Genomic DNA, 20,302 nt, shown 5'->3' with positions numbered 1-20,302 from the left:
TTTATCTATTTAATATGCAGTGCTCAGAATCCAACCCACTGTTGTAACTTTTAAATAGTCACTCCCCATTCCTCCCTTCCCCCGTGATGATACTTTTGAAAAGGAGGGGGAAATGACTGACAGGGGTATAATGGGGGCTTCTGGATACTGGTAATGTTTATTCCTTTTCAAAAAATATACCAGTAGATGTATGGTTGTGTTTTTGTTGCAAACATTTAGCTATACATTTATAAAGTCTGTACTTTTTGTATGAATATAGACATATAAATGTGCTAACAGCGATTTTCTCCCCTGGGAAAAATTACAAGTCCATCACTTTGATTTGTTAACTTGTGTTTTCCAGTTGGTCTTCATGAACACTGGTAATAAAATTTAAAACATCTTAAAGGAGAAAACATTAATTTTAATGTCTTTCAAAATAAAATGTTCCTAGCCAGGCATGGTAGCTTTGCAAGCCTGTAATCCCACCTACTCGGGAGGCTGAGGCAGGAGGATCAGAGATTCAGAGATTCAGATTTGAGATCAGCCTCAAAATAAAAAATTAAAAGGGTTAGGGATATGGCTCAGTGGTAAAACTCCGCTGGGTTCATTCCGCAGTACCAAAAAAAAAGTCCTTAGTAGAGGCAAAGGGAGTGTCTTCTACCAAAATTTGCCTCAGAATTGATATTTTTATATTTATCCATCACCCTGTGTGGCTCTGGACCTGTGCTCTCTCCCAGGCTGCCTTTCTTCCTGATGGATATGGAAAGAGTACGTGGGGGAGAGATGAAAAGGAGTGCGTCCCGGCTCTCCTTGGTCACTGGGTGGTTTTGCTCAGAGGATTCACTCCTTGCCTGGCTGGAAGTAAACTCCAAGTAAAAGCTGGGAAATCTGATAAGGACACATAAGAGATTGAGATGAACAGGCTGCTTGTCCTGGCCTGAAAGGAGCACCAGGGTGCAGCCAAAGGCTTCAAGTAAGCAAGTGATCCTCTCCATCTGCCATCCCAGACACAAGCAGCCACTCTAGACAGAGATTTTCTTAAGAGAAGACTTTGACAGCCTTCCTCCGTCCACCACAGCTCTTCCTCCCTTTCAGGGGTTTGGAATGCCTTTAAGCATCCTTTGCTTTATGGACTTTCACATCTTTCAAAACTCAGTTTTCATCTCTGTTCCTTCCACGCTCCTCTGGCACCATTAATCTCTCCCTCTTCTGTGCTTCTGTTGGACCTCATTTATACCTATCCTAGAACAGCCACTTTATTGTGAAATAATTTCCTGCCAAATTATGATCTCTTTAGTAGCTGAAACTGAGTCTTTTATTTTTAATCACTGCATCCTCAATACCTACACAATTCCTGGTAAACAGTAGATACTCAAGAAATGTTCATTTAAATAGCTGAAGGTAGCTCATCTTTTTTCACCTTGATCCTTTCCCTAAGTGGAGTGACTGCACACATTCCCTTCCTTTTCCTCAAGGCTTTTGTTCTCCAATTTTTTCCTTGGCTCAAGATTGATCAATTGCTTGACTGAATTTTTTTTTTTTTTTTAAATCTTGAAATAGGATTTCACTAAGTTGCTGAGGACCTTACTAAATTGCTGAGGCTGGCCTCAAATTTGTGATTCTCTTTCTTCAGCCTCCCAAGATGCTGGGATTACAGGAATGTGCCACCGGCCCGGCCAGATTTCTTCCTTAAGAGATTATTATGTAGTTAGTTCCACATGTACATGCCCTGGAAATAGTGGTACAGATTTATACTCACTTCAAAGTGCATCATGGGACCTGCAGTCATCCCACATCCTCTCCAGCCCTTGGAACTTGTCCTGCTTCATCCCCTCAATTTTAAAAAAGCTCTATATGAGCTTTTAGAGAGGGATTCTCTCCTAAACATTAAAAAATGTCAGTTTGTAGTCCCCAGCACTGCAAAAAAAAAAAAAAAAAAAGTTGTTTTTATCTGTACTAGTACTTTTACTTACCTGTTAAAGATTTACAACATGCCAGACACTGTCCTGGTTGATAATGCGATTGGAGAGGCAGGCAGACATCAGCTTTCATTGGACGTGCTCTGGGAACATGTAACAGAGTGCCTAATAGGGATCTTGGTCAGGCACAACTCGCTTGAGGAACTGAAATTCCTGCCAAATACTCAAATTTAAGTAGAAGGTAATTAGGTGAAAACGGGTGATAAAAGAGCCAAACTACAGTTTAAAAGTCCCTGAGGTGTGGGGGATGGGAAGGATCAAATGTTCAAAGATCTTCAAGACACTGCCCAGAGCCGGAGTGTGGAGTGGCCAAGGTGAGATTGGGGAACGTGGATGAGACAGACAGAGCCTTGCTGGATAAGTCGGCTTTAGTCAGGAACCTTTTGGTTAAAAGTGACAACAAACCGGCTTAGAAAAAAAGGGGGCCTTTATTGGCTCAGCAGCTAAAAGTTCAGGGCTTTCAAGATAAAAGATGTCATTGAGTTTTGACACCTCTCTCATCTTTGCTCTCCTTTGTGTTAGCTTCCTTCATTCTTTCTTTGTGGAATTGTCCCCTGATCTCCCCAGCCACAAAGACAAAGCCTGGAGTGGAAACGAACAGGGGGCGAAAAAGGACCATTCCTAAGGGCTGCTGATCCTTTTATTCTTCAAGACCTGCGAGGGTACCTTCTTTTCAGATGAAACTCAGACCTCTCCTCTTAGGCCCCCCGTGGAAAAGGCAGGATCCTGGCCTTTTAGGAAGTTTATGGAGGTAAAGAAAGGGACAGGGGAGGGGACTCTATTCCCGAGGCCAAAGCTATTTGCTTTCTTAAGACAGCGAATTCACCTCTCCCCGTCTCTTTCTCTAATGGCCTAAAATGCATTTTCTCTGCTGCAGCCTCAGCCTTCCTGGGGAGCAGGACCGTTGGTTTCGGTAGGAGGAAAGGAGGGCAGGAGCCCAGAACCCCTCGGTCTCCGCCCCGTCCTCTGCTCCCCTGCTCCCTCTCCAGCCGCGCTAAGAGGGCCCTGACCTACTTGCCTCACTCCTTCCCTCCGCCTCCAGGCCCCTCAAGCCTCTGCAGGTCCTGACCCGACTCCGGGGCTTCAGGCTCCTGCACCGCCCGGTGGGACCCTCTCCCAGCTCCCGCACACCCCGCCCAGGCCGGGCCGTCCGCACCGCCCACCCAGGAACCCCCTTTTCCCTGGGATCTGGCGCTTCCGCCTCCGGGGCGGAGGCTCCTCCCCTCGCGGTGCCAATTGTGTTCCCGGGAAGAGCGGCCGGAAGGGCTCGGGGCCGGGCCGGGCCAGCGGGAGCGGCCCTCGTCCTCCGGGAGCCGGCGCGGCAGCTCTGGAGACGGCGCGCCCCGCCGGGGCCCAGCGGCGGGCGGCGCGGGCGGCGAGGGCGGCGCGGACGCGGCTTCAGCACCGCGGACAGCGCCCCGCCCGGGGCCCTGCCGCCGGCCGCGCGCTCCAGCTGCTGCCCGCGAGGCGGCGAGGTATGCCCGCGGCATGGCCCGGCGCTGCAGCCCCGCGGCGCTGCTCTGGAGCCTCGGCCTCCTCGGGCTGTGCTCAGGTAAGACGGCAGACCCCAGCCAACGACCCAGACGTCGCAGGTCTCCCGCTTGGGGGCCTGGAAGGCGGGAGGGGGCCCCTGGAGGTGCGGAGCCTGCTGACCCTTGGGGAGAGCCCCCTGATGCTGCGGGAGCACTTGAAAGACCGAACGGAAAGGAGTATCCACCGAAGGAGTAAGAGATCGAGGAAGAGATGGACACCTGGCCAGTGGGGGGGGGGGGGCAGGGAGGCAGGTGCAAGGGTCTCTTCCCAGCTTTCTGATGGAAGAGGGGCTGACTGACAGTGGCTGAGATGTCATTTGACTTTGTGTGACATTCCGCCTGGTCTAGGACCTCTCCCTTGGCTTCCCATCACTTCCCAATGTGTCCCCCCCCCCCTTGGGCTCCTGATTTGGGTCACTCCCCAGGGTCAGTCCTGGAAGGGACTTCTCTTGTGGGATGAGACTGGAAGTTGGAAAGGAGGAAGCTGCCAGGCTAAAGATGGAGGAGTTCTCTGAGGGGCTGGGGAGCAGTGGGCTTTCGCAGAGCTAAAGAGGGGGATAGAGAGTGTGGAGGGGAAAGTACAAAGGGAATGTGCAGTGGAATGAGCTTGCTACCCTGCTGCCAACTCACGGGGTGGACTTCTGTATTATGGGGCTTAGGATTCAATGTACATCCTGATGCACAGTGTAGGTCATCCTACAGTCCCACGCCAACCCAGTGCCTGCAAGGGAGCGGGATGGTATCGTGACCACGGTCCCATGTGCAGACACTTATGATATTTGCCCACACTGATCAACAATGCAGGGTGTGTGGAAGAACACATAATTGTTCCCCTTTCACTACCCTCTAAACGGCCCATGAACTGTAGGTGTTTCTTGGGAAAGCCATGGAAGCAGAAACCTCAAGTGTTTTGAAACCACCTCTGAGACTTTGAGGGAAGAGCAGGTTTCCACTAGTCCTTGAGGAGTGGGTTCTTAGTATGGACATCTCCGTTTGGACTCTTTGGTCAGTGGTCTCAGTGAGGGACTTCTCTATGAGGGTTTTGATCTGCGCCTCACAGAGTAACCTAAACATTTTTCAGTATCCTTAGGAATGGGGCAGTAGGAAGCTATAGCCTTCTGGTTGGGCCTACTAGATTGTCCCACATATCGACACATAGTGTCCCACATGTCCCACATAGTTAGACCCCATCTTTCAAATTAATTAATTAAAATGAAATGAAAAATCAGAGCAACACCAACTCTGTGCCTGCATTTCCAACAGTAAGATAAGGATATGTTAACTCACTTCCTGCCCCCGCCTTGTCCAGGGGTATGGGGTACAGACACAGAGGAGCGACTGGTGGAACATCTCCTGGATCCTTCCCGCTATAACAAGCTTATCCGTCCAGCCACCAATGGCTCTGAACTGGTGACAGTACAGCTGATGGTATCACTGGCCCAGCTCATCAGTGTGGTGAGTGGTGGTCCCAAACTCTCTGCCCATCTACTGAAGTCAACCCAGCTAGAATGTGTTAGTGTTAGTGTTTACTCCTCTGGTGTCCAATGTGGGAGGGACCATGGGTCGTGGCGGTAGGACTACAGTTGGTGTGAGGCTGGGGGCAGGGGGTTTCTCATCAGCAACTATATTTCCTTGCAGCATGAGCGGGAGCAGATCATGACCACCAATGTCTGGTTGACCCAGGTTAGTGGTCTTCCCACCCCATCCTCCTTCTTTGAAAGGTACAGATTTCGGAGTCTTAAATAATTGAATTGGAATCTCAGTTTGGCCACTCACCAGCTCTGTGATTTTAATTAGACTCCAAGATTCACTTTCTCATTGGTAAAATGTAGATTGTACTAAGTTGGCTTAGTTGTGCAAATGAAATGAGAAGGTGTCATATGAGCTACACTTGTTGGGCAGAGAAGTCACAGTGGAGGGAGCTGACTTTTTAAAAGCTCCTTCAGGCCATATGGGATCCCTCTTGTCTCCTGCCTTGACCTTGGGTCCCTCCCTGAGGCAGGGGTGGGTGCTGCCTCCCTCCCTCTCTCCCTTTCCTAGGAGTGGGAGGACTACCGCCTCACCTGGAAGCCTGAGGAGTTCGACAATATGAAGAAAGTTCGACTCCCTTCCAAACACATCTGGCTCCCAGATGTGGTCCTGTACAACAAGTAGGTGACTCTGGAGGGAAGGAAGGTTGAGGGGGACCATGGGAGTGCTCAGTGAAGGAGGAAGGCTTGTAAAAATAAGAGAAGTAAGCTTATGCTGTGAGAAAAGGGACTTTTCATTGCTAGATATGTAGACAGGCAGTAGCCAAGGAGACAGACCCAGGAAGTGAGGTCCGGGGTGGACAGCCACAGGGATTTGGACCATGACGAGCCCCTTCTCAGTCAATCAGGACTGCCAGTGTTAGGGGCTTTGGCGGGGATTTAAAAAATTGAAGCTCCCAGTGCCTAAACTGATTCAAGAATACGTTTTTCTGGAAGCCTGGGAAGAGAACCTTAAGGTCCCAGTTTCTCCTCCAGGTTCTCAGGTTCTATCCTGTCTCCTGCAGCAATCCCTCCAACCTCTAAGGTACAAAATGACTTCCCTCAACTGATGGGACCATACTCCACTCCTACCTCCCCCTATCCTTCTTTACTGCTTAGGGATGCTCACTCTGGTCTCCCCACCTTCCCCAACATCTCCACCCTCATGAGATACAACCAACCTGCACAATATGTGACAAGTAATGGATATGCCCCTCCCACCTCTCTACCTGTCATACCACCAGCATCCCCTTCTTGCTCAACCCTGGCTCTACTTCTCCGGACTCCTCGAGGGTTACTCTCAGACTTGGATGCCCCTCCTCCTACCTTCCTCTGGCTCTCCTCTCCTCCCACTCAGGGGGTCGTTGGGTGGGGACAGGGAAATGCTTAGGCCAGGACTGACTGTGCCCACCCCTTGGCAGTGCGGATGGCATGTACGAGGTGTCCTTCTATTCCAACGCGGTGGTCTCCTACGACGGTAGCATTTTCTGGCTGCCACCTGCCATCTACAAGAGCGCCTGCAAGATTGAAGTGAAGCACTTCCCATTCGACCAGCAGAACTGCACCATGAAGTTCCGCTCCTGGACCTACGACCGTACGGAGATCGACCTGGTGCTCAAGAGCGATGTGGCCAGCCTGGACGACTTCACACCCAGCGGGGAGTGGGACATTGTGGCCCTCCCGGGCCGGCGCAACGAGAACCCCGACGACTCCACGTATGTGGACATCACCTACGACTTCATCATCCGCCGCAAGCCGCTCTTCTACACCATCAACCTCATCATCCCTTGCGTGCTCATCACCTCGCTGGCCATCCTGGTCTTCTACCTGCCCTCGGACTGCGGCGAGAAGATGACCCTGTGCATCTCCGTGCTGCTGGCGCTCACCGTCTTCCTGCTGCTCATCTCCAAGATCGTGCCGCCCACCTCCCTGGACGTGCCGCTCGTGGGCAAGTACCTCATGTTCACCATGGTGCTTGTCACCTTCTCCATCGTCACCAGCGTATGTGTGCTCAACGTGCACCACCGCTCTCCCACCACGCACACCATGGCGCCCTGGGTCAAGGTCCTCTTCCTGGAGAAGCTGCCCACTTTGCTCTTCATGCAGCAGCCGCGCCACCATTGTGCCCGCCAGCGCCTTCGCATGCGGCGTCGCCAGCGAGAGCGCGAGGGCGCCGGGGCCCTCTTCTTCCGCGAAGCCCCCGGGGCCGACTCCTGCACCTGCTTCGTCAACCGCGCCTCGGTGCAAGGCTTGGCCGGGGCTTTCGGGTCGGAGCCTGAGCCCGTGGCCGGCTCGGGCCGTTCTGCGAGACCCTGTGGCTGTGGCCTCCGGGAAGCGGTAGACGGCGTTCGCTTCATTGCGGACCACATGCGGAGTGAGGACGACGACCAGAGCGTGAGTGCAGCGCCGAGACGCTGAGGGGTCGTGAGATGGGACTCCCCAGGGATAGGATGGGGCGCGGGGATCAGGGGTCGGGGTACCCAGAAAGCAGGGTGCCGCTCAGACACAGAAAGCTGAGCACAGGGTAAAAGAAGGGTGCACCAGGCCTGTGCTGGGGGCCAGGCGCTGCCCTGGGCCCTTCTGGGTTGCTTACCGAGGCTGCAGGGCCTGAATCACAGGTCGGCTCAGATGACCTTGCCTCTGCCTGAGGACTAGCCTCCAGGGGGAAATGCCTCAGCTGGAGCATCTTTAGTGTCCAGAGGGCAGCCTGGAATGGAAAGGAGGCCCTTCTGGGTTGGCAGCTGGCCTGTGGCTGTCAGCGAGTCCTTCCCGGCAGCTCACATTACCACCTCCAATTGCTAATCTGCAGCTCTTGCACAAATGGAGATGAGTCCTTCATGCACCCCTTGGGGAGCCAAATTGAGGACAGTAGGGATGTGTATGTGGGCGGTGTCAGGTGGGGGCAGGGTTAGGAGGTTCCATGGACCTGCTCCTCACAGAGAGGAGTCCCAAGTCAATCTCTCTTTTCTATTCTTCTGGGTTCCTGGGAACAGTCTTGTGAAATAGTTTTGGAGATAGGGGTGGCTAGAAAGGGGGGCTTGCAGCCTCCCTCACCCCCTACAACACACACTCCTTCTGTGCCTTTGGCTTTGGCTTTTTCTGCAGCCGCTCCCCGAAAGGCATTGCTTGGGACTGAGCCAGGCGCTGGGGGAAGCTGGTGGGTGACATCCCGCAGCCCTTTGGGCAGCATCTGGCCCGCCCTGTAGTCGTTCTCCAGGTAGCTGGTTGGTTCCAGGCCAGGGCTCAGCTGTTGCCATGATAACTGGCCAGGCTTCCTGGGCGACTCTACCATTCCTGTGGGGGATGAGATGGTGCCACTGTTGGTGTGGGTGGGTTGGGGGTTTCATAGGTATTTCATATTTCCTTGGATGGCAGGAAATTGGGCTGGAGCTAAAGCTTGGGTTAGGGAGCCTAAGACTAAGAGGGGCCTGAGACTGGAGAAGATGGGGTGGGAGACTGAGAACAGCTGGGGCCAAGTGGGAGAAGCTGGGGTGCAGGGCTGAGCAGCTGCTGTGTCATGTCCTCCGCCCTCCTGCCGCAGTTCACTGCCGTGTGCATTTACTGAGCTGGGTGCTGGGGTGCGGTGATCTACTTGGACGACTCACAGGCGTCCCCAACTCAACACATCAAGACAGAGCGCATGGTCCCACCACCAGCTTTCTCCCAGCATCAACATCTTTTATCAACGGCATCGAGGTTGATCCAGTGGTAGACCCCGCACTGGAGATATCTCTCACTCCTGTCTTTCTCACCTCCGCCACCATCCAAGTCATCGGAAGTCCTGTACTGCGAGCACCATCTCCAAAATAATCCTCAACTTCATCCTTTTCCCACCATCCTGGCTGTAGGCCACCTCAATTCTTGCCTGGACCAGAGAAGAATCTCCTAATAGTCCCCCTGATTCAGCGCCCGTGCTCCTGTGGCCAGACAGACAAGACTCTCCTCAGCTTGTGTCTTCTCCTCCTTCTCCTCAGCTGGTTGGCTTCTCTGGCTGCCCTTAGAACCTTTGCATATATAGGTCTCTCCCTGGAATGCCTTTCTTTTTTCCCTCTAAAAATCATCACTGTTAGACGCAGTGGTAAATCCTCATAATCCCAGTGACTCGGAGACTGAGGCCAGTCTGGGCAGCTCAGTGAGACCCTGTCTCAACATGAAAAATAAAAAGGGCAGGAGGTGTAGCTCAGTGTAGAGCACCCCTGGGTTCCATCTCCAGGACTGCAAAACAACATTGCCCAAATCCCCAAAAAGTTATTGCTGCTGTTAGTTTTTGCCCTATTATTTGAAAATAAGTTTCAGACACCGTGACCCTTTATCCCAGATACTTCAGTGTGTTCCTCCTAAGAACAAGGACACTCTCTCACATAACCCAGGCTCAGAACTGGGGGTGCAGCTCAGCGGCAGATCAGTGCTCACCATGTGTGGGACCCTGGGTTCCATCTCTAGCACCACAAACAAATGACAAACAAAAAACCCCCAGGTTCAGTGATTAAATTCAGGAAATTTACCACCAACACCTTTATCTAATATAAAGTACCCATTCAGATTTTTCCAGTTGTCCCTGCACGTCCTTCATAGGATCACCTTCCACCCCCACCCCAATCCAAGGTCTCAAATTGCGTTTGGTTGTTGCTTTAGTTTCCTTCAATCTGGAGTTGTCCCCCAGCTGGTCTCTCACAGCATAGACATTTTCAAAGTGCACAGGCCGGGTGGAGTTCCCTCTGCTTGGGTTTGACTGTTTTTCATCCATGTATCCCCGAAACAGCTGGCTCTCTCTTGCTCAGCAGATCTTAACTTAAATGTCACCTCCTCAGAGAGACTATCCCAGGCCACGTTCTGAATTAGATCCTCCTCCATTTCCCTACCTCAGTCCTTCATATCCCACAAAGTGTGAAATTTCCTATTCTGACTTATTTTTGTCCCCGCTCCCATCGTAGACTCTCGCTGCAGTAAGCATCCGTCGTGCCCAGTTGTACCCCCGGTGCCCAGCATGGCACCAGGTGTGTAGGAGGCACGATTGTGATGCGAATGAGTGATAATTTAGCTGCTGGGCCCCAGAGAAACATGTGCAGAGGCCCTGACTCAGGCCACCAGGAGCAGCCCCAGAGAGAGGCTGCCCCAGAGAGAGGCTGCCCCAGAGAGAGGCTGGCCCCAGAGAGAGGCTGGCCCCGAGAGAGGCTGGCCCCAGAGAGAGGCTGGCCCCAGAGAGAGGCTGGCCCCAGAGAGAGGCTGGCCCCACCTGCAGGCCCTGAGGCTGACTCTCAAGCCCCAGAGAGCATTCTTTTTCACTTACAGGTTTACATCTCAGACCTGGTGGTGACCTTCTGGGGCCTCTGTGCTTCAGGTGGTGCTGTGGACAGTGCTCCCCATGCAGCCATAAAGGAGCGCAGCCCGAGAGGCAGCCCTCCACTCACCCATTCAGCACCACTGACTGGATTCTGTTTCAGAAACTGGGGTTACAAAGTGGAATCAGGCAGGGTTCCTGTGACTTAGGACCTTGTAGCTGAGTGGGAAGACACACCTACAAGTCAAAACAATTCAGTGAGTACAGTGAAAATGTGGGGATGGAGATGGTAACGGAGTGCCCAGGAAACCCACCGCGGACAGTGTTTCACTGTGATCCAGGGCTCAGGGGAGCCTCATAGGGAAGGTGATATTTCATTTGGGCTTTGAAGGATGTATAGGAGTTCACCAGGAGAGAAAGGTCAGGATTTTATTTTTCTTTCTTTCTTTTTTTAAATTTGTTCTTTTTAGTTACACCTGACAGTAGAACATATTTTGACATATCGTACATACATGGATTTTAACTTCCCATATTTGTGGTTGTACATGATGTGGAGTTACATATGTACTCATACATGAACATAGGAAAGTTATGTCTGATTCATTCTACTGTCTTTCCCATTCCCATGCCCCCTTTCCCCCCCACTACCCCTCCTCCCTCTTCCCCACCCATCGTGAGTCAGCATCCACATATCAGAGAGAACATTTGGCCTTTGGTTTTGGGGATTGCCTTATTTCACTTGGCATGATAGCCTCCAGTTCATCGGCTTCCCAGCAAATGCTATAATTTCATTCTTCTTTATGGCTGAGTAATATTTCATGGTGTATATGTACCAACTTTTCTTTATCCATTCATCTGTTTCAGGGCATCTAGGTTGCTTCGTAGCTTAGCTATTGTGAATTGAGCTGCTATAAACATTGATGTGGCTGTGTCACTGTAGCACGCTGATTTTAAGTCCTTTGGGTAAGGGTCAGGATTTTCCAGACACAAAGGAAAATGAAGGGCATGGAGACTTGAGAGAACGTGTTGGGGTTTGGTAAACTTGGACTATGGGGTGGAAGAAGAATAGAAGATAGGCTTCTACTTATCGTGGGTAGATCTTGATTCTAGACCTGGGGGTGGGGCCCGAGGACAGTGGGGCCACTGGAGGCTTTTAGTCAGTTAAGACCAGAGCCGTGCTTTATTTAGAAAGGCCACTCTGGGGTCTCTGGAGGACAGGAGTGCAGTGGGTGTAGGGGTGGTGGGACCTCCACCCCAATCTGTTAGGGTGAGATTGCAGTAAATCCCTGAGTCGATCCTAAAGCGGGAGACGGAACCGTCTTTCTTCCCCAGCTGGTGGGCTGGGGGCAGGCTGCAAGTCTGCACCCTCCGACCCCCTCTGGGGGTTTGAGTGCAGCCTCCATACCATAAGGAAAGCATGTCAGTGCGTTACTCCTAAGTGGCTGTTGTGGGATCCAAGACCATAAACAAACATGAGATCTAAAACCATAAGCAGAAGGGGAAGTGGGTCAAAACGTCCCTGGTTGAATACAAGTTAAAGAACGGTCACTAACGTCTAGACGATCGTTCTCTGACAGGGTGCATTGGTCCAAGGAAAATGGGAACCAACGAGAGCTACTTTACTTGTGTAAGAATTGCCATTTGTGTTGCCAAACATGCTGTCTAAGCAACTGCTGGTGGGCACGGAGGCGGGCCGTCCCACGGCAGAAGCAGTTCTTGCATGACCTGGAGTCTCCGGTAAAATGGAGTCTGTTTGGTCGTTGCCCACTTAGCCTGGCCCGCAGCAATCCCACCCATCCCGCGTCCTGTGACTGACACCTGGCTCTCCTCCCCCCCATCCAGGTGAGTGAGGACTGGAAGTACGTGGCCATGGTGATCGACCGTCTGTTCCTCTGGATCTTCGTCTTCGTCTGTGTCTTTGGCACCATCGGGATGTTCCTGCAGCCTCTCTTCCAGAACTACACCAGCACCACCCTGCTCCACGCGGACCACTCGGCTCCCAGCTCCAAGTGAGCGGTGCGCAGCCCCCTCCTCCTCCAGCCCTTGACCCTGGTGTCCGGTAGCCGTGGTTGGAGGTGGATGAGTGGGCTTCCAGGAAGAGGGGTGCTGTCCCCCAGAGCCGTCCTCTCACCTCACGTGGAGCCCCGACACTCCGTCTCCACATCTGGGCCTGCAGAATGGGAGCGGCTGCATTTGGGCTTCTCCTCTCACCACCCCTGACAGTGACGTCAATGTGGAGGACCGGGGCACATGGAGGACCGAGAGGCCAGAGCCCTCCCCCCCTGAGGAGGGGGAGAGGGAAGGGCCAATAGGGGACAGAGTCACCCAAGTCCTGGGAGAGGGGCCATATGGCAGGAGGGGCAGTGGCACAGGAGCTCAGAAGGGAGGAGTAGAGCAGAGAGTGGAGCCTGGTGTGACCTGATGTCCACCCCTGTGTCAGTGGACAGCAGCCCGGCTGGGTAGGCCTCCTGGCATCTGAGGTTCCTGCACCGAGGGCTTAGCCCGGGCAGGCCTCCAGCTCAGTCCACAGCCAGTGCCCCTAGGGCTCCAGAGTCCATCCCCACCCCCGCTTCTGCCCAGTGGAGGACCCCGCACCTCCTGGCCTTCCCTTTCCTGCTCAGGCGCAGGGTGAAATGGGCAGAGCCAGGTTATCAGGGGAGCTCCGAGTTCTGGATCTTTGGGTGCTTGGAGTCTGAGGCCCAAGCGATTGAACTGTGTGAGAAGTGCACGTTCATAAGCTCTGGGAGCTGGAAGAACCTTTTACAGTCACGGATCCCAAAAGAGGCCATGTTCTAGATGGACAAACAGAACCAGAGGTGGGATAAGCTTGGGAGATCTCTGGCCCTTCCTCCCACCCGAGGCCCATCCGACTGGGCTGCCCTGTGACCCCTCACTTTGAACTGCGTGAAGAGAGGGATGTGAGGACCTTAGCCCGCCGGAGCTGAGCTGGTAGGAGAGCTGCCTGGGGAAGCCACCTGGGCAGGACGGCCAGGTCAGCACTGTACCTGCGGAGACTCCTTCCCTTCCCCCTCTTCACTAACCCCAGTAGGTTGACACAGAAGTGCAGGAGGTCAGGTGTGCTGCTTCCAGTGTCCCCTCCCACAGGAAGCAGGACTTCTGCTGCCCATCCTGGGGTCCCTGCAGGCTGCATTCTGGCACGGCTCCCAGGGTCCTCCTGCTGGAGGCCACCTGACCCATTAGCCCAGGAAGCGGATCTATTAAGGGACCTCCTGTCCCTGCCCCCACCGTGTGGGGCTTGGATCTGTGGTCCCAGTCTGTGTTTGGCGCTGGGCCAGCAGATGGCCGGTCATAGAGACGTCAGTCTGCCATTGCTCCCCAGGGATGGGGCCTGACCTGGTCATTCAGTGCTCTGAGCCCAGTGGGATCTGCTGCTTCTCCAGGCACAGGGGACATGGGAGGCTTGCTGATGTGTGGGTGGGAGGGGACACTGCACAAAGAGTGCTGGACAGGGATTCCGGAAGCAGAGTTCTAGGCTCCGCTCTGGTACGTACTCATTGAGCCATCCCCAGCAAGCCCCTTTGCCCATGTGGGCTCTGCCTCCTTGTCTAGAACTGCAGGGTCGCTGAGGGTGAAGGGTGCAGCGTGCTGCATCTGCGGGGCCACTGGAGCCTGCGGGTGGGCCGCCTGATGGCATGCCAGCCTTCCTCCCAGACCCGTGCTTGCCCTGGCTCCTCCTGGGGCAACCCACGTCTCCCTAGCCGGGCTTGGATCAGAGGAGCTGGGAGGGGCGTGGAGGCTGCTGGGGAGCACCGCCCCGGAATCGTTGAGTGAGTCTGATGGTGAGGGCTTCTCTCTGGAGTGTCCGCAGCCAAGCTTCTTCCCCGGGCCGATTGCTGGCCTGGCCCCGCCTCCCTTAAAGGTCAGCTCCTCCTGATGCAGGTGTAAGCTCGGGGACAGCTGACCTAGTCCCAAAGGTGGAAGAGCATCCTGGGACCTGACATCAGCGGCACATTTCTCCACCTGTCAGATTGTGCCTGTGGACCTCTCTCCTGGAGGCAGGGAGTGTTCCTGAATCCTGACGACGCCCCTCTTCTAGAACAGACCACAGGAGGGTCGCCTGTGTTATGCCCAGACCACTCCAGACGCAGAGCCCTGGGGAGGTGTCCTAAAACAGCTACTGGAAGGGAGCTCCCCCCGCAGCGAGTAGGGTGCCAGCTTGCGGGGGCCCTGCCAGCTGCTACTGGGGTCGTGTGAACCTATTTTGTGGCTCTGCAGATCCAACGCAGGCCTCCTCACGCATTCTAGGTGAGCAGTGTATCACTGAAATGCAGCCCCACCCTTCAATGCTTCTGAGCGGCTGTTGTCCAGGTTAGTGACCAAACTGTGCTCGAGGGGGTGTCAGTGAGTAGTCTGACTCCTCTCCGTGTCCCATTTGTCACACTGGGAAACTGAGGCCCCGAGGTCATTTGCTGTCTGGTCTCATGTAGGCACCGCTCTCTGAACTTGCTGTTCTGCATGTGTACGGCAGGATGGCAGCGGGCAGGGGCTGAAGAGGGGAGGAAGGAGGTCAGTGTATGGGACTTTGTCCACTTTGGGGGTAGCCCCTTTGGGGACCATTGCAGTAGGGAGGAGGGGAGGGCAGAGGTGGTGAAGGAGGGCCCCACTGCCCGGGCAAGGAAATGCCACATGTCGGTACCGTGGGAGCCCTCAAGGACATTGGCAAATTTGGGGAACCACAGTTCCTCTTCCTCGGGTCCCACACCCTCTTCCCTTGGTGGTGCCAGGGAGCCCCTGTCTCCTTTCCATGGTGGGGCTGCACCTGGGTACAAGGCTCAGCGCTAGGCAAGGATGAGCAGGCCCTGGAGCTGAGGAGGGGGTAGACAAACTGCATGGGGACCTGGGACAAGGACTTGGGAGGAGGCAGTGAGAGGAGATGGGATCACCCATCAGAGTGACCCGGTCACAGTGACTTGGTGGCCATCTTTGGGAAGAAGGTGTGCACAGGCTTTCTGCCTTGCTTGGCAGCCCTGGCAGCGAGGTGTGCAATCCTCCAACAGCTGGTGCCAGGTTATTGAAAGTTAAAAGCCAACAAGATGCAGGCATCTCCCCAGATGGCATGTTCCGCAGGTGGGCGTCTGCGGAGGAAGGGCAGGGCCATTCCCTCCAAGGAAATAGGATGACTGGGGCTTAGACCCCTGTTTCCGCCTCTCCAAATCCCAGGGTTAGCTACCGCTTACCAAGGGTCTGTTCTGGGCCAGGCCCTTTAGATGCACTGTCTTTATTCCTCAAAATAGTCCTGTGGGGAGGGCCCCAGTTGGCAGAAGAGACCAAGTGACAGCTGATGGGTGGTGCTGGCCCCTCAACCCAAGAGTGCCCCAACGTCCAGGCATGTGCTATGGCCCTTGAGGAAGAGGAAGGTGGCGGGCATCCAGAGCCTTCTCTGAATCGCTCCCCATGCCAGAGTGAGTTGGTTCCTGTTGTCACCCTCTGCTTCTAGGCAGCAGTGGATTGTAGCATTCTTCACAGCACAAAGAGCACTGGCCAGCCTCCCGTCCACTCACCCTGACCAGACAGGACAGTCACCTTTTAATAGTTATCCCAACAGGTCTAAAAGGTGGGTGCGATAGTCACATTGTTCCTGAGGGACTTTAGCTCTAGAAATCTGTAGGACACCTCACTCACCCCCACCCCGCTGCCCGCCTCCCCACGGCGCCCTTGACCTCCTCTGTCTGCGCGCCTGGAGTATCTGCACTGGTCTGGCCCGCCCCTGGCTGGACTCACTAGGAACTCAAGATTCTCGTAAAGAAAGTAGTTTCCAAAGACACCTTGTCCTCCTGTTCTGTTTGGGGCTGTGTGGGGTGGCTGGGCATCCTCAAGGCCCTGGCTGGCGAACGTGGGAAGGGGAGGGTGCTGGAGAAATGGAACTCGGGGGTCAGAGATGTGACGCAATCCAAGAACAGGGGACGGGAATAGTCTGCTGCTTTACAAGCCCACTTAACAACTGGAAAGGGCACAACGGTCGAGCTGGAAGTGGCCAGAGCCCAGAAGTGGCCCTTGGGGGGGGACCTTTTTTGAGGACTAGTCTTTTGGAGGCACCTGGATGAAATGCTGTGTGGGTCACAGTGAGGGAGAGCTGAACAACTCTGCAGCTGTTTTCGCACAAAGCAGTCCTGCCTCCTCGCCCACGGTGCTGAGGCTGAGAGGGCCCTGGCCTCAGGCTTTAAGGAAATTTTCCGATTTCCTCTGTAACATTGGCTTTGAACTCAGGCTCACACCTTAAGCACCTGCCCTACCATGGAGTTATACCCCCAGCCCAGGAAACGGTCTTGGGGGTTGAACCCAGGAATGCTCTCACACGGGGCTGCATCTCCAGCCTTTTTTAATTTTTTGAAACAAGTTTTCACTAAGTTGCTGAGGCTGGCCTCAAACTTGTGAACCTCCTGCCTCAGTCTCCTCAGTTGCTGATATTACAGGTGTGTGCCACTATGCCCAGGGAACGTGTCCACTTTCTAAAAGACATGGGTCTCTCCCTTCTAGTGGAACCAGGAGCTGCCCAAGGACAGAGGCATCTATACCATTGGAGACATTATCCTGCACTCTCTTTAAAGAAAAGTTGTTCCGTTCTAGCAATAAATTTCAGCAACTGTTAGTGACACTATGAGGAGTCCTTGTCTTTATGTGTTGTGTCCCAACACGCTGAAGGCTCCCTGGCCTCAGACCCAGCCGTATCGAGGATGAGGAATGAGGTTTTGTTGCGACCTAACTAAGCTCCCTGTTAGGTGCTTTATGACCTCTGACATGATGTCATTGTTAAAAAGTCAAGGATGCAGCGGCTTGGGAGGCTGAGGCAGGATCTTGAGTTCAAAGCCATCCTCAGCAACTTAGTGAGGGCTTAAGCAGCTTAGCAAGACCCTGTTTCAAAATAAAACATGAAAAGGGTGGGATGTGGCTCAGTAGTTAAGTGTCCCTGGGTTCAATTTCTGGTACCAAAAAAGAAAAAAAAAAAAAAAGTCAAGGATGGGTCTTCTAGAAATTCAGGAGTAAGTTACAATGTGGAAAGAGGTGAATGTCCTTGAAATTCAAGATGGAGAGATCTGGGATGCCTGGTCTGCTGAGAAAGGCGAACATCTCCTAAGACTGCAGCTAAGCCTGCTCAGCTCCCCAGCTGCAACTCCGCTCCAAAGTCGCGGCAGCTGGGAGGGGGGAGTGTGGGGGAGGGAACACCCTCAGGGAGAGCTGGAACTGTGAATCTGTCACCTACCCTCTCAAGGGATGTTTCCTCCTAGGCCTGGAAGTCCCGCATGGCCACCTCCCTGAGGACAGTACAGTTAGTGGTGGGCTCTCGTGGTGTGGAGCCGGGGAAGTACTTTGGAGGTGCCTGATGTACCCTACCCCACCCAGTGGAGGCTTCTTTCCTCAGGCTGAGGGACTGAGGGACAGCCCTCTCCCCAGGTTCTGTCTGATGCTTCTGGTGCTGTTACCAGAAATCCCAGGACTCAGGTCCCTCTGTTCCCACCTCCCCGCCCCCAAGAGACCAAGACATGAAGCTCTCTAAGGATTCAGACTGTTCACTGTTTTTATTTCAGAGGAATGTATACTGTGAGTCACTTGAAGGTAGACACAAAAAGCAGAGTCATGAAACTGGACTGCAGCCTCCCCGGCACCAAGGCTATGCCCGGGCTCTTCCCCACTCTGCTCTTGGAGTCACTGTCAAGACCCCAAAGCCAACAGAGTCCTTTCAACTTGAGTAAAGGAAATAGCTTCAAGCATCAACAATTTTTACAAGTGATTATTCAAAGATAATGCACAATAGCCACAGTTCAGACAAATCAACTACAAAAACCATTAAAGAAAGGAGGGAGGGGTCTTGCTTGTTAAAACAAAGATTGGACAGAAGTGAACACAGGGGGGATGCTCTGCCCCGCCCCCTCCTGTGTGACTGAGGGGCGGGGCCTGGGACGCGGGGGGCGGGGCCTGACACGGCTCAATTCCAGCAGGGTGTGGAGGGCAGGGGTGCTTCTCGCTTTCTTCTTACAGCAGAATCTTGAGTATGACAAGTTTGCTAGATAAGATCCTGGGGGCGAGTGGGGCTCTGATCTCTTGAGAGCCCCTGTGCTCCCAGTGATGGGGTAGGGGACCGCTGAGTCAGATCTCTGCCAGAGATTCTAATGCCCAAGGCAGACGGAAGCTGCCAGACATCCTGAGGAACTGGTAGGTAGTCATCCTCCAGCCGGGAGGACCTGTCCCGGAGCCACAAGATCACCCTGCCCCCACACAGTGAGCACTGTCACTCCGCAGGTCAGCACTGAAGTCACATGCCTTCAGCTAATACCCCAAGCTTGGCAATACTCACAAAGCCCCGGCCCCTTCTCCCCCAGAGACAGGCCCCATTTCCCCACCAGTTCCCTTGGGATGCTTCAGTGTCCCACAAAGACATCCTTAGTGTCTTTTTAAAAACCTGCATTATTATTTCAGTTTTTGGTCACAGGTACAGAAAGTAGCCAGAGAGATCAAAGTGCAAACACAGACATATCCACTACTGAAGAGGTGGGCCAGACCAGGGGGGGAAGCAGTTTGCGGGTGGGAGGCGGAGTGTGGGAAATCATTTGCGGGCACTGGCTCGGCCAGTCCCAGAGCCATCTGACACAACGAGGCCCTGGGATGGATGGAAAAGACCGTCTGCATTTTAAATCTGTGCGACCGCGGTTGAGAACCAACGTCTCTGGCATTCTTTAAAAGAGCCCTAATTCTACTGGGTTTAGTCAACTTCCCTTGGATCAGTGCTGAGAAATATTGAACTGCACAGAACAACGATTTGTCCCAACATGATTTCTGCCCTATTCTTGCTAAGTCCTAACTATCTGAGCAGACGATTTACCCTCTAAGAATTGTCCTGAAGTTTTTCACACTAGTTTACTGGGGTCTATGGGCTTATGGGCAGATGGGAGCTTGGCAGTAGCCCAAGGAACGTCTGTCTGTGCCCCTGGTAGTGGTCTGTGTCACTCTGCAGGGGGGACCGCCTACGGCGTGGGTAACTTCCTAGCCCGTCTGCTGGTTCTCAACTTCCTGCTGCCCCGGGAAGGGATGCGCTTCGCCAGCAGCGGCTTTTTCCTGGCTACAGTGCAGGTTCCCACTGCTGAGCAGGGTTCGCAGATTCCAGTCCCACTTCCATTGGCACTGGTAGTTAATCCGCCGTAGTCTTCAGTTCCTGCCCTTGTAAATATTTCACCTAATTCCTGAAGTCCACCTCTTTACCCTCCAGGGTGGGAGGAGAGACTCAGTGATCACAGGTAAGAATCTCAGAAGCCGGGGGTGGGAAATAGAGGGGCCTGTGGGATCCATAAACGAGATCCTTGGTCCCTGACACGGTTCACAGAGAACTGACTGGAACCTGATCAAGTCCACGAGAGGTCAGTGTAGAAACACACCCACAAAAAGGAAACGGGAAAACAAAGCTCAGGAGGAGATGGGCCACAGGGGCTGGGTAGGTCGACCCCTTTCTCTGCCTGTAGGTCTCTGCCTCTCACTTGAAGTAAGAGAAGGGGCCTGGCCAGATTCTGCCTAGAAACCCCAAAGAAAGCAGGATAAAGGGAACCCAAAGTTCTCAGTATCTCTAATTATGGTTCCATTAAAAAAAAAAAAAAGGTGGGGGTTAACCCTCCCCCCCTCGGCCAATGTGATGGGGAATGCCAGGACCCCCCCTCCCCGCCAACCCCCAGCCTCAGTCGTTGGGTACGGGGCAGAGATAGAAGTTCTTCTCCTCCTGGGGTTTGCTTATCCAGTTTCCGTAACCCATGTCCTTGAGGCTCTTTTTGAAGTAGTTCTTGTTTATCTCATAGTCGCGGGCGGCTTTCTTGGCCTCACCGTAGGAGAGTTTCAGTAAGTCCCTGCGGTACCGGAAGGAGCAGAGCTTCTTAAACAGAAGAAAAATGTTCTTTTTCGATACCCGCGACAATTCATTTCGTGGCCTGGGGAAACAAAGGCACTGGTTATTCACCTGGGACAGGGGAGTGGGAGCCACTGGGGACACCCGTGGTGGGACGCGGCCCTAGCTCTGGA

General features: G+C 53.6%; 2 protein-coding genes across 4 annotated transcripts in view; one reads left to right on the top strand and one right to left on the bottom strand.

The window, feature by feature from the left end:
- The first annotated feature begins 3,449 nt into the window (after positions 1-3,449).
- Chrnb2 (cholinergic receptor nicotinic beta 2 subunit) lies at positions 3,450-12,295 on the top strand. The gene is made up of 6 exons (XM_027920948.2): positions 3,450-3,513; positions 4,803-4,948; positions 5,132-5,176; positions 5,534-5,643; positions 6,423-7,395; positions 12,125-12,295. The coding sequence occupies exons 1-6, from the start codon at positions 3,450-3,452 to the stop codon at positions 12,293-12,295; spliced, it is 1,509 nt and encodes a 502-aa protein (XP_027776749.2).
- A 5,500-nt stretch (positions 12,296-17,795) lies between these two features.
- Positions 17,796-20,302, bottom strand: part of Adar (adenosine deaminase RNA specific) — a 49,058-nt gene continuing 46,551 nt past the window's right edge. For all 3 annotated transcript variants that reach the window (XM_071618403.1, XM_027920986.2, XM_027920987.2), the window contains exon 15: positions 17,796-20,211. In XM_071618403.1, the coding sequence (XP_071474504.1) occupies positions 19,965-20,211 (247 nt within the window). In that variant the 3' untranslated portion in view covers positions 17,796-19,964. The remainder of the gene's footprint in view (positions 20,212-20,302) is intronic.

This window comes from Marmota flaviventris, chromosome 10 (assembly GCF_047511675.1).
Source record: "Marmota flaviventris isolate mMarFla1 chromosome 10, mMarFla1.hap1, whole genome shotgun sequence".
Classification (NCBI taxonomy): domain Eukaryota; kingdom Metazoa; phylum Chordata; class Mammalia; order Rodentia; family Sciuridae; genus Marmota; species Marmota flaviventris.
The sequence above is the reverse complement of the archived record's forward strand: the minus strand, read 5'-3'. Positions and strand labels throughout refer to the sequence as shown.